We start from the raw sequence: 14330 nt of genomic DNA, 5'->3' as shown, positions 1-14330 counted from the left end.
GCTTTCATGGGAAACTTGAGTACTATTTAAAACAATTTTTGTCAAGACTGCTATAAAATGTAAACATTTACTAGGTGATACCTCTTCCCCTTTAAATCCTGGAAATAGTAAACAATATCTAGTTAAAAGACCAGGAAGTAAATTCTCTCAACAAAAATAGGAACTGCAGAATGCCATAAAAGAAGAATTTACAGATCAAGATTTTTTCTTCCAGTGACATTCACATCAGGTAATCTTCACAGTGTGACCAAGGAAATGATAAGTTATCTACTGAGAAATAATGATTCATTTACTCACATAAAATTTAGAATATTTAAGTATGCTGTGGAAACATAAGCCATAAGGGGAAGTTTTCATGTACTGCTGGGAGGAAGAATGGTCTTTCAGTTCCTCCTGGGGAATAACAGTAAACCCGCACAGAGAAAGCGTCTAATCAGTTTGCATTGCCCTGAAGAGAATGGCTGGAGTGGACTGAGAAGTGGGACCATTGACCACAACCATCAGTACAGAACTTACTTCTGTCCTCACTGCATGCACTGCCAGCACAAACACAGTATTAATTAACAGAAGCTTACCAAACTTTTATCCTCTGCAAAGTTACAGGAAGGAGAGGGGCTTTCCAAGCTGGATCTTTTAGTTAAACTGGGTGTACGCAAGAGATTTCTTTGTAGCAAATTCACCAATTTACTTTCTGCATCAGAGCAAAAGGAGGCCACATTCTGCAAAGGAGAACAGTTTGCAATGCAGAATAGTTGTTTTTCAAATTGTTTAAGTACGATATGCTCACAAAGTATTTAGGACTTTCTTTTCTCATCATAATCCCACTAGAATTTTATTTTATATCAAACCAACAACTTAAAAGACTGCTGCACTTTCTGTGGAGGGAAATAAAACTACCTTTTATTGTGAGCAAGAAGAAGAAGAAAAAAATTCTTTTGTATTTAAACTTATTTTTCAGTAAGAAATGGGAATGCATGACCAGGACAAGGTATTTAGCACTGCTAGAAAACTGAAATAAAAAATAAATAAATGAAATCAACAATCCAATACTGAATAAACTCCACTGAGCAAGAGAGTAAATTTCAGCTTTTAAAAGGCTAGAGGCCAAACCGTGCATGACAGATTCACTACTGACAGATATAAGATGCTTTGCCAGCCAGAGCAAAAGACGGTGTTGGTTGAACTGAATTTAAAAAAAAAAAAAGAAAAAGACATTCAATAGGTCGTATGGAGAGTCCTCCAGGAAAACTGCATTAACACCTTACTCCATCTCCCAGAAAATCCCCTCAAATTCAGCCCTCTGTGTATTACTTCTTTTAAAGATTTATTAGTACTAACAGACTTTCTGGTGAAGTATGTAACACAGCAGTAACTAAAACTAATCATCAAACTAAACATCTACATATTTACCTCGATCATACTTCTCAGTTCATTAAGCTTCTCTTGAAGATAGTTTTCCTTTGGACTGGCTGAGAACACAGAAAGATCTCCAGCCAACAGCACAGGAATTTCTGATCTAAATTCAGATTGCCACTGAAGGTTGCTTGCAGAAACGAGTGAGCAGCAGACAACTATATCTTCAATAGCAAGGTGTCTGAGATCTGTCCAGATCTTTACTGCCACGAAATTACAGCTTTCATCAGATAAGTATACCATAGTAGTGAAACCTAAAAGCAAGAAAAAGGTTTGAATTAAACCTTTGCATCCTTAAGTAAACGTTGATTACCACAATTTGTAGCTATAAAAAAAGGTCCTACACATCTTGAAAGAGAAATGATAAATGTTACATGGCAGCTTGTCTGCATGCTTCACCCATACTCTACAACAGCTCCCTACTGATTACAGAAAACAACTTAAAATCTGTGTTGCAGTGGCTAAAAAACAATACTCCTATGGTGCTTTTCCTTTTTATTCAGAAGATTATCCATATGTTCCCACCCATGAGCTCCAGTCCCTGTGTTCCACTCATTCCATGACACTGTACACAAAAGAGGGAGCTCACATACACGCACGGTGGCACTGCCGCAGATGCTGAGCACAAATGCGAGAACTCACATCCACCATTTATAGAAAAAATAAAGGCAAGCTGTTCTTGAGCTTAGATCCCGCCTTACTAACTTCCTGAGCTAATAAGCAGAGACAGTTTTGCTTTAGGAAAACAGAATTATCTGCCAGTATGTCATGGTTTTCACAGGTTTTCACAGGTTTTCACAGGCCTGAGGTGCAGGTACAATACCAAGATAACTTTGACTTCTGAAATAAAGAATTCAGTGCTTATTCAATGGGAAGACATGAATGTGGTCCACAACGTACCTGTTCTGCTAACAGAAACTACAACTCCGACTAAATCGACTTCAGCACATGGTGGCTGAAAAGAAGGATCCAACAAACTGGTGAATTTTAGAGCCTTTCTTGGAAAGAAAATCTGCACCAGCATCTCCTGTGATACCTTAAGAAACACAAAACTTCAGTGTTTACCACACATATAGACCATGATACACTTTAATGACACATCTTTATGCACTTAAAGCACTTACTGATAGCTGCAGATACTGAGTTTTCTTTGTTGCTGTTAATTGTATGTTAGTTGAGTCTGCCCTTCCTTTGGACTGTGATGCTGACAGCTGGTAGATTCTGTACCGACTGCCCTCCTTTAGCAATGAACAAATATCCAGCAGTGGACGCCAGATACTCAGTATCACTCCTACCAGTATCAGAATAAGATATATTAGCTGTGCAATACTAAATCGAAGGCTTCTAAACAAAATAAATCCACAACACTCCCTCCACCCCAAAGCCCTAAACGAAACTGGGAATATTAACATGCAGGCTAGAATACTGCTGGGAAACTTTTCAATTCTATCTACGTTGGCCAGTTACCATGTTTAGTTAAAAGTTATTTATAATTTTTCAAGTACTAACCTTTATATTTTTCTTGCTTTCTGTAGTCTACCACACATAATTTCCATACAGCAGACACATCTCTTTTGGAACAACCATTTTCTTCCTGTTCTGCTGACTCTAAAGCCTTCTTGAATTCTTCTTGCATCTGAGTTTGCTTTTTGTCATTCATCAACTGCCTGTAAGCACTCAAAGCTTTTAACTGGTCTTCACTGAGATATCCCTGTAACCAAGAGAAAATGCACTCAGTATCTTTTTTATTATAATAATAATAATAATAATAATGGCCAGTCTTCGCGAGCGAAGATTTGGGAAAGGTCATTAACCCTTTGAGCCTGCGCAGTGGATTTTTTAGGTGAGACCCAGCGTGCGCTGAACTGAGCCCACCCTTTAATCCTGAGGTTCATCTGCCGGGGCCGAGCAAGCTTGGACAGTGGCAGTGAGGTCCCCAGGACGTAGGTTTGTTTAGAGTGACCTTCTCTTAGATGGATTGCCTTACAGGGCTGACGAGCTCCATCTGCCCGGGGGGCTGGGAATCGAACCCGGGTCGCAGCAGTGAGAGTCCTGCACCCTAACCACTAGACCACCAGAGGCCCCATCTTTTTTATTAATTAAAAAAAAAAAAAAAAAAAAAAAAAAAAAAAAAATACTGTCAAGATTTTTAGACAGCCTCTTTAAGTGTTCATCTGTTACAAGCAATTTATTGTTCAACTGATACACTACTAGGACTTGAAATGAGGTATGTTAAAACAACAGGAGGCATCAAGTCTTGACTGGTACTCAGCTGGTTCTCTGTGGTCTCCACAGAGCATTACATTACAAACTGTTCTTATGTGACAATTAGTGAGAAACCTGCTTAAGAGTGCATAACTAAGGTGAATATTTAATGTAACAGGCATGCTCTACTGTTTCATATGAAGATATATTAGGAGAAATTTCAGTAAGAATGAAGGAAGGGTTGCATTTCTCCTCAGGCTGCTGTCTGAGCTGACACAGTAATTTACACTAAAATCCAACAGAAAGGTTACTTTTCTGACCAAGCCTTCAAGACCCAGAAGCCTTTACATGCAGCACCAGAGATATGCATACCATAGATTGTATGGCTTTTATGACCATCAAGGACCCTGACTTGGAAAAGGTAAGGCATGTATTTAATTTTGAACAACTGGCAGGGACTCATCACCTGTATCTTTACTAATAAAGGCATAATCTTAAAAGTCATGATTTAACTACAACAGGGAATGAAGAAAACAATGACAATATAATTATTCAAACACTTCAGTGAACAGCATGCAAGAATATGTGTACGCAACTCTAGACTTACGAGATTAATTTAGTGTCCATATATGCAAGACAAAGCAAAGTAATAAAATTACAAGTAACATTAACTTTTAATTGTGCTATATCCTGGATTTGTATACCAAGAGAAAAGTGCCATCCAAACTATTATTAATCTATTTCAACAAGACTTCATTAAATTTTTTTCAAAAATTTTAATATTAATTTATTTAGCAATAAACATGCTGTAGGAAATCTCAAAAGGCAGCAAAAATAAAGAGTGATTTAACAGTTTATTTTAGCAGGAGGTAGTAAATTGTAAATTATTTCAGAAGTGTTTGAAAATTAGCCCAGTAGGATCTAGTTACCTCCATATAACCAGGATCGGATGCATTCTGAATTGCTTCATAAAGTTCTGCACCATCTTGCAAATTATGGATTTGCTGTCTTGTGACTATATGTGATCTTGTTGTTTTTCTGGTAGTTCTCCCTGTTGGAAAAAAAAAAAAAGCTATCGGGTGGAGTGTAACCAATACACTTGAAAGTGAAAGAAGAAATTATTATGTAAGAAGCATGGCAGTACATAGGCCTTGCCAGAAAAAAAATACAAACCACATATACAGGAACTGATATATGTGTATATACATATATTTTAGGAAAATAGCAGAAAATTTTAGGAAAAAAGCAGAAAAAAATCTCATTCATTTAAATACAACATAGATTAGAATATTATACAATCAGTGTCTGCACTTAGAAGAGGGTGGGAGACTTGATGAGCTGCCAAGAAACTTCATCAATACTTGACTGTATTTTCTCTCTGTCACTTCCTTTTCCTCTCATACAGCAGAAAAGTCTCAAAGATACCAAGATCTGGGACAACAGGTCTGCACATGAAGGCTCCTTAGCAGATCAGCTAAAAAGCGAAGTTAACTTCATTACATTAAACTATTACACTCTCCTTAGGTAAGTAATTTTGCTGTTAGCATTTTCATTAATTCCTTCAGCATAGCAGACAGCATAGCAGACATACAAGGCAACTTGTCTAGTATAGACAAGTTTACCAAACATTAAACACCACAGCAAGGTGACCGACATGCAGAAGTTCGTATCAGTGAAGTTAAGAATTATAAAGCCATCTCCGATTTCAACTACAAATGCAATGCTAGAAATCACTGGCAGAGGTGTGCAGTGTCAGCCCATTATGGAATCAGAAAATGGTTGAAGTGGAAGGGACCTCTGGAGGCCATCTGGTCCAACCCCTTGCTCATGCAGGGTCACCTTCAGCAGGCTGACCAAGATCAAGTCCAGTGAGCTTTTGATTATCTCCAAGGATGGAGATTTCACAGCCTCTCTAGGCAACACTGCTGATCATCCTCACAGTGAAAAAGTGCTTCCTGATGTCCAGAGGGAACTCCCTGTATTCCAGTTTGTACCCACTGCTCTGGACCTGTCATTGGACACCACTGACAGAAGCCTGGCTCCATCTTCTCTGCAACGTCCCTTCAGGTATTTATGTACACTGATCAGATCCCCCTGAGCCTTCTCTTCTCCAAGCTCAAAGGTCCCAGCTCTCTCAGCTTTTCCTATGTCAGATGCTCCAATTCCTTACATATGTTAATGGCCCTTTCTTGTAATGTCTCCAATGTGTCCATGCCTCTCTTGTACTGAGGAGCCCAGAACTGGACACAGCATTCCACATGTGGCCTTACCAATGCTAAACAAAGGGGAAGGATCACCTCCTTAGACCTTCTGACAGCACTCCTCAACTTGTTCACCAGGACTCCCAGGGCCATTTCTGCCAAGCTGCTTTCCAGCTGGGTGGCCCCCAGCATGTAGTGGTGCATGGGACTCTTCCTCCACAGACACAAGATTTGCACTTTGCTTTGTTGAACTTCATGAGGTTCTTGTCAGCCCATTTCTCCAGTTGCTAAAATCCCTCTGGATGGCAGCATAATCACTCATCCTAATTTTGTATCATCAAACCTGTTGAAAGTACACTGTCCTGTTCTCCAGATCATTAATGAAGATGTTCAAACAGGGCTAGACCCAGTACTGATCCCTGGCATACACCACTAGTTACGGGCCTCCAAACAGATTTCATGCCACCTCTTCACCATCCTCTAGGCCCTATCGTTCAACCACTTTTCAATCCACCTGACTGACTCCTCATCTAGCCCGTGCTTCACCAGCTTCTCTATGAGGATCTCAAGGGAGAATGTCAAAAGCCTTACTGAAGCCCAGGTAGACAATAGGCACTGCTCTCACCTCATCTAACCAAGCCAGTAATTCCATCACAGAAGGTTGTCAGGCAGGTCAAACGTGACTTCCCTTGGTGAATCCCTGTTGAATACTCCAAATCACCTTCTTGTCCTTCATGTGCCTGGAATTGGTTCCAGGAATATTTGTTCCATCACCTTCTCAGGAATCAAGGTAAGGCTGACTGGCTTGTAGTTAGTTTTCTGGGTCCTCCTTCCTGTTCTTTCTGAAGATAGAAGACACATTTGCTTTCCTCCAGTCTTCAGGCACCTCTACCGATCAACCAATGATCATTCAAAGAGGATCAAAAGCAGCCTCACAGACATTACTCAGCTCCTTCAGCACTTGAGAGTTCATCTCGTCACCAGCCATTGACTTACGTATGTCCAGTTTGCCTAACTGTTCTCTAACTTGATCCTCTTTCACCAAGATTATGTCTTCTTTGCTTCAGAATTTCCCATGGTCTCCAGAGCCTGGGATTGCTGAAGGCTGGGATTGCTGGTCAAGGGTGAGGTGAAACAGGCATCCAGTAACTCAGCCTTCTCCATGTCCCTTGTGACCAGGGTCCCTGTCCCATTTAGGAGCTTCACTGAGCTCAGTGTCTTCACAGTCCTGCAATGTTTGTGAGGAAAGATGCTAAGTGCCTAATCTTGTTCAGGTCTACTGAGATACATTCCAGCAGTGCCCACCTCTGGGTGAATCATTACAGTATCAGGTCCTTGAAGAGAATGAAATTAAGAATCCTACAATTCCATAGCACTTCCCTGAGCATCATTCTCAATGACAATTTTTTAGTAGCCTGGCTACCAACACGTTCAGGAAGAGTTTCCTAGATAGCTGCAAAGCCAAGCAAATAAGCATGTAACTGTTTTCTACACAGGAAGCAAAAATCTAGAAAAATACAAAACAAACCCAACAACAACAAAGAAAACAACCTCAAATCCCATCTCTGCTTCTCTATCTCGAGGGAAGTTTTTTGACAGTTTCTTAAGATTCTTCTGTAAACGTGAAGAATGTTTTTGTGTTCTTAATAACTATTCTGAAAGAATGAAAGCTTTACCTTCACGCTCTTCATATTCTGCTTGGATTTTTGCAAACAGATCTTCCAGTTTCTTTTGTTGATCCTCTGCATGCTTGGCAGCTTCCCTTTCTTCAGCTCGACTGTTACGAAAAACATATGAACCAGCTGATGTCTTTTCCATCCACTGAAATAAAAAGATTCAAACAAAACCCAGACATAAAAATTATTTTTAACATAATCTAGTTTCCTTTTAATACTCACTATTATGCAGAAATGCTTTAAAAATGAACAGGCGGTTGATCATAAGTTCTTTCAGTATAATAGATAAAAGGTGAAAAACTACAGCATTGGTAAATCTTCACTTTAAAGATACACAGACAGAATGGAGTAGTATCCAAAATCAGATGATTTAACAGCTGAAGAAACCATAGCTTGAAGTAATAAGTATCAGTGATGTAATTTCAAAGACAGCTGGATGCCACTGGTAGATACACTGAGACAGAAACCATCAAACTCAATGCTTAAAAGTATACCAGACTGCATTCTACTCAATTTGTCTTTCCACATCAATTGTATTGCCTGTTTTAACACACTAGATTAGATGCTGTAAAGGAACTAGGATGTTGTCCTGCTCTTAAACCTTTTCTGCCTGAAATGGTTCCACAGGACTACAGCCTTGTCCACAACCCTGCTAGAATTGGCTTGACAGAAACAGGTGAGCCAAACAACGTCACCGCTGATGAAAGTAAGTGGTCCCTTCCCTTCGTCTTTGCTGCACAGTTCTGTCTTCTCCCTTGCACTGGCTCTAGTACCTATTTGACCTCAGCAGACCATATCAGTTTGATAACTCAATAGACAGTGGTTCTTTTTTTTTTTTAATTATTATTAGTTACTTACTCCTGGTTTAAAATAAACAATAAATTAAATTAGCTAAGCAACAGGATCAGGTAAGGTCCAGGATTAGCACAAAGAAGCAGCAGGAGAGTACAGTGAAAGTAGGATGAGGAAAGCTTGCAGAACTAATCCTTATGAGGCAGTGAATTGTTGAAATAGGCTCTGCCTGCCTCATTTAATTGCATGCCATGTACTTTCCTGCACTATTCACAATCTACCATATTTAGTTAAGGCTACTGTGATTCCTATACTCTGACTCTTGAGGTAAAAGGAGAGAGACAGCTCAAATCTTCCTACAATTTTGGTATGTTTGAGCAAGAGTCTCAGGGTTTAGAAAAGAGAAAAGTACATGGGTACATTAATCTCTTGATATAGTGAGATACAAAGCACCACTTTCCTCCCCAGCCTGGAAACCACTATCTGTGATGTGATTACAGATTACAGTTCCCTTTTTGAGACCTAAATAAATGTTAGTTCTACCAGACAGCTTCCATAGTAGGTGCTGCAATTTCCTCCATTAAACCAATGATCTAAATATCAAAGTAATGATCCAAACTAAATATTGCTAGTACTTTGCAGAATTCATTCTACACCAACCAATAGTTAAACAACACCTTAGAAAGGAAGCAATGAAAAAAAAATCCTGTTATGTACGTGCCAAGTATAACACACTCTGAGAAAAGTTGAAAAAACCTGAAAGTTGTATCCTGGTTAAACTGTTAACATTAAAAGGATTGATAGCTAACAGAAATATTGTTTCTTTTTGTGGCTGGAATTGTTATAAAAGCAAGTAGTTGCAGTGTAGTCTGACCGTATTTAAAATGTCTGGATATTAAGTAGTATTTAAAAGATCTTAATTCTATTTTATACCATAATCACACATTGTATTTTCAGTCTATTTTCAGTTCTATTTTCAGTTCTATTTTTAAATAATAGAACTTAAACAATACAGTCAGCTACATGTAAGAAAAAGTAATCTTACTAAAGGCTAGAAATATACAACTTCTATGTTAGTATGTATGTAAAAATAAAAAAAATTGAGTTTCACTTGTTCTTGGAGCTGAAACTCTCAATGTCTTTTTTCTCCTTTAAAACAAGTGCTGTGCTTTTTAGATTCCAGAACTGAAATCCAATTCTTTCTGGCTTTTTGAAGTTGAAAGCAAAACCAACCAGAAGATACTGAGCGCAAACTCAAATTTTTCTCACCGCAGGATACAGTCCTCAAATATTAAATACGTGCACATTGCAAGAACCACTCTTGTTCATTTTACGCATAATGGTACCTTTTCTTAAATTTTTTAGCTCTCTATATTATGTCTGAGTTAAAGAATGATATAGCAATTAACTGATATAATTTAGATCTCACAGAACCTGTTAGATTGATAAAATACTTACACCATACCTGAATAGGATAAGTTCTTTGAATAACTACATCAATACACCCCACTGCACCACCCTCGCTGTAAAGCGATGACAAAGGCAAAGGAAAAGGTCTGGGATCCTGATGAAATCCTAGTTTTGCATGCCATCGTGCACACCGAGTGCTGTTCGCTGAAATCTGAATGAGATAAATAATGAATAATAAACTGTCACTAATAGGACAAAACTATATCCAACTTATTGTATCTACCGGAAAGACCATCTTCACACTGACCTCGCTAAGAATATATCACTTTTACACCTGAACATATCACATTTTAAAGGTTGCCTTTCACATTGAAGAAATGTATTTTAAACAGAAATTAAAAATTTGATGAGTTAAAATTCTCTAAGAAATGAGTATCTATGAGACAAGCCATTGCTTTATACCAGAGGAGCAACAGTGTTATGCTGAAACTTCAGCTATCTCTTTAAGCATTCTCAAACAAGTCAAAGCCCTCCCCTGCCAGTCCACCCTCTCACAAGCTGGTTTTCCCCCCCCATTCTTCCTCCAATTTCCATATTGTAAGTGATGAATAAGTACCTTTTGTAACTTGGTGCTTAACCAAATTAAGAAGCTGGAACTGCCAAAACACAAAGCAAAACTCGGAAGAATTTTGTATTATGAACTTCTCTTCCAACCCTGTTGAATAGTGTCAGTGACCTAGTGTCACATCTTACAAATTGGTTCTTAAACTTCAACAAAGCTCCATCTGTTTGTAAAGCCACGATAACTTTGTTTACAGAATGTGGCTCAACTAAATAGCATTTATCACATCTTTCAGTCACATCCATTTAAGCTGAACTAACATTTTATTTTACCTTTAACATGAGGGAATCTGGGGCTTCCAGTGGCGTACATCCATTCTGAGAGCCAACAAGCTCTGCTCCGTGCACTATGATCTTCTGACCAACAGTCAGCCTTCTTCTATCTAAGAAAGCTTTGAGAGGTGGATCCAGAAGAGCTCTAATCCCATACCAGCCATCAGTAACTTCAATTATTGCTGCTGCTTTTTTATTTTCCACGTTCTTATTGCTACTGCTAGGAGATACAATGGTGTTCAGTGATATGATTTTGGAAACACACAGTACAAGTGTTTTACCTGCTGCATCATCTCTTTCCGTTATTTTTTTGATTGCTGATCGTTTACTTTTATCAACTTCCAAATCATACCTACAAAGAAGCATTCAGGTTTTGTTAAAGCAAACAAAACTCATCACATTGCTTTTCTTTAAACGCAATTGTAGCAAACTATTGCTTATTCAATCTACAATTAAGCACCACTGTAGCAAAGCAAATGTCATCTAAATTTTTGCAAATAACATGCACTATGTTTTTAATACTGCTATGCATAAATTTAACAGTGTATGCATTCTACTAAATAGTAAATGCAAGGTAGAGGTGTTAATTTTGTAATTTAGAAAGCATACAGTACCACAAGTTACAGGTCCAAATACAGTGCTATACACATACCTATATTTCAATTGCAATAGCACCATTTCTGGTGTCAAACATCTGTTAGCAAATTCATGGGGGAATGACACTTCCATGGCTGCCAATTTCCACACAATCCATCTGTAGTGATTGTAAACCCAGGCCTCAGATATTAGCTTGGGATCCACACCAGGAGTGTCACAGAGGGCTCTGCAGATAAATGGTTAATAAATTAACCTGAAATCTACTTCAAGTTTTAACTTGCTTATTTTGCCCTAGCATTGTATTCAGTGTATGTACATAGGCAACATTAACAAAAGAATATTTATTACACTGAAAACAGGAAGGTTACATTCCATCACCTGATCTGGTTAATGTCTGAATACTGAAGTTTTGTCCTCATATGCCTTGGCAGCATACATGTGCATACAGGTATGTATCCTTGAAACGGAGATACTTGACCCAACAGCAGCTTCAGGGACGTGCTGTGTCTGCTTCATGCAGTTATGCACATAGCATAGATGGACTGAGGTGTGCTCTATTCCCCTTCAGCCCTGCAATTTCCCCTGCTTGCTTGATGGGTTCATTACAATCTACATGATGGCCGGGGGGACCAAGAAAGTTTACAGATAACATCAAATTTAGAGAAGTGATGTATTAGGAGCAAAGCCAGGAAGGAAGTGATCCTTCCCCTCTCTTCAGCACTTGGGAGAAAGTTTCTGTCCAGCTTTGGATTTGCAAGGACAAAGGTGTTGGTATACTGGAACAAACCTCACAGAGGGCCAGCAAGGTGATCTTGAAGGCTAAGCACATGACATAAAACCTAAGAGAGCTGGGTTTGTTTGAATTTAAAACAAGCCAAAAAGACCTTATTGCTGTCTATGACTACTGGACTGGAGGGTTCAGAGAAAACAGGGACATTCTTCCTAGAAGCACACAACAATAGGATGAGAGACAACAGACCAAGATGGAACATGAAAAATTCCAATCAGAAATAAAGGTGGTGGTTTTGTTTTTTAAACCACAGGAATGGTCAAATGACACAGGCTGTCCAGAGAGGTTGCAGAATCTCTGTCCTTGGAGATGTTCAAAACTCAGCTAGGCAAGTCCCTGAGTAATTAATCTAATTCAAACTCTATTGAACAGAGGCTTGGATTGGATGACTGCCAGCAGTCCCTTACAACCTAAACTATTCTATGATTTTGTGAACTCCAGCACATGATTGTTCTTCACTGAGTAGTTGCTGGGTATGAACACACAACATCTCCAGTTCTCCTACGATGAACAAATATCATTGACACCAAAAACATTTCTCAAAGTCATGTGGGAGAAGCTAATAATGATTCTGGCTCACTAGCATGAGTAGAAAGCAATTTCTCATGAGAAAGTACAGATCACAACATCGAAGTACACATCTCATAATAGTCAATTTTCCCATTTTGGATTGCTGGCACCAACCTCACTAACTCAAACTTACAAATAAAAACAGTTCTTGAGCTTGGAACAGACCTATCTTTGTCACACTTTGGTACTGCAAAGCAAATATTGCAAACCTCTTGAATTCTGACATTACTTAGATTGGCAATCCATGCTTGACTACAAATACTACGCAAATGCAGGTGCCTGCCTTGAGTGTTTTGTGAATGAACACCAACAGTGACACTGATTTGAAAATAGAGCACCTCAAATGCTGCACCTCAAATCTGCAGGGCCACAACTTGGACTTCAATGATCTTTGTGGTCCCTTACAACTCAGGATATTCTATGATTCAAATTAACAGAGGAAATCAGAAGATAATAGTTAAGTATTTTCTGAAGTTTTGCTGCAACAACAGTACATTGGTAGTTCCTTGTGCTGTTGCACATGGTGCTGATGAAGTTACAATGTACACACTTGCTTACAGTAAAACAAAACATAATTTTCATGGAAGTGTTTAGGAGAGGTGTACTCAACACTTTTTTTTCCTGCTCATTTTAAAGGACCTGCAAAAGGAGGGACAGAAGAACCAGAAAGAATGCAAGAGCAAGCATTGCTTCTGCACCTATTTTGGTTCTTACATCTACTCAAGAGAAGGCTTGAATGAAAAAGTGCCTTACTACTGTAGTTTAGGCTTCCTTCAAATTATATGTCATCTTTAAAAAAGTTATATTAAAAAAGCATATTCATCCCTGTCCTGTCAAAGAAGCCCTAAGCACCTCCCAAATCAACCTTCATTCCCATCAAAAAATAGTTGTGTTTTTTTTTTATACTATTTACACTGCTGAAGAATTTCCAGACATTTTCTAAATTGACTTTGTATGCTTTCTTTAATGGTCACTGAAGATCAATCACTAGCAACATTAATCTACATAGCAAATTTACAATCCTAAAATATCTTTATGCTAACAGAGGTATACTAAAAATGCACAGTAAAAAAAGTAGTCAGAGGCTTTAAAAGATGACTGCATTGGATTTATTCTTGGGGATAAGAGAATAACTAATAAATAGCATAGCTATCTCAAGTTCATAAGTAACAGTACCTGTAAAACTCCTTTTTTCCAGCTTTTCCCTCATCTGTAGGTATTAGCCATCCTCCATCAGCAAGTTGCATTCCATTTCCAGCTAACAAATACTCCTTACTGAAAAAGTCTTTGACAAGAAACTGGAAAGATTCTGCATTTGTGCTGTTAACTTGTATGCAATGTTTTGAAACACCATATGTGTATAGCTGAAAAAAATTAGATGAAAAAGACAAAATAATGACAATACAGTAAGAATTCAGCTAAGAGTTTTAATATCTAATCTTAAAAATTCAGATTAAATATTTCCTTAAGGTTGAGACAGCTCGTCTATCTTGTCATTTTATATGTAATCCACGAAGAGTGAATTCCCAGCAATTACTTTAGCAGAATAGCATCACAGTGTGCTTCAAAAGTGTTTTAAAAAATTCAACAGGTTTTGTACCTTCACTGAACCAAAAGCAAGAGGTCTTTCATATAGATTTACCTAAGCTTAAATTTTAATCGTTCTCTTATTCCAGCACTTCATATGGGTTAAAAGTCAATAGCAACTATAGCTGGTGATTTTTTTTCCTTTTTTGATGCTTCTCTGGTTTGACTATAACACTAGAGACTTTATGACCTTTA

The 14330-nt window shown here is 38.3% G+C and overlaps 1 protein-coding gene across 4 annotated transcripts in view; it reads right to left on the bottom strand.

The window, feature by feature from the left end:
* The window catches only part of BRCA2 (BRCA2, DNA repair associated), a 38362-nt gene that overhangs the window by 1157 nt on the left and 22875 nt on the right, over positions 1-14330 (bottom strand). For 3 of the 4 annotated variants that reach the window (XM_017818560.1, XM_017818561.1, XM_017818562.1), the window contains exons 16-26: positions 13725-13912; positions 11244-11414; positions 10592-10943; positions 9753-9908; positions 7496-7640; positions 4548-4669; positions 2923-3124; positions 2538-2704; positions 2314-2449; positions 1411-1667; positions 576-719 (exon numbers count right to left, since the gene is read on the bottom strand). In XM_017818560.1, coding sequence (XP_017674049.1) covers positions 576-719; positions 1411-1667; positions 2314-2449; positions 2538-2704; positions 2923-3124; positions 4548-4669; positions 7496-7640; positions 9753-9908; positions 10592-10943; positions 11244-11414; positions 13725-13912 — 2040 coding nt within the window. Of the gene's footprint in view, positions 1-575; positions 720-1410; positions 1668-2313; positions 2450-2537; positions 2705-2922; positions 3125-4547; positions 4670-6444; positions 7048-7495; positions 7641-9752; positions 9909-10591; positions 10944-11243; positions 11415-13724; positions 13913-14330 lie in introns of those variants that run through there. The other variant, XR_001875416.1, reaches the window with a different exon arrangement.

Source organism: Lepidothrix coronata, unplaced genomic scaffold (genome assembly GCF_001604755.1).
Source record: "Lepidothrix coronata isolate B3197 unplaced genomic scaffold, Lepidothrix_coronata-1.0 Scaffold69, whole genome shotgun sequence".
NCBI classification, from domain to species: Eukaryota; Metazoa; Chordata; class Aves; order Passeriformes; family Pipridae; genus Lepidothrix; species Lepidothrix coronata.
The sequence above is the reverse complement of the archived record's forward strand: the minus strand, read 5'-3'. Positions and strand labels throughout refer to the sequence as shown.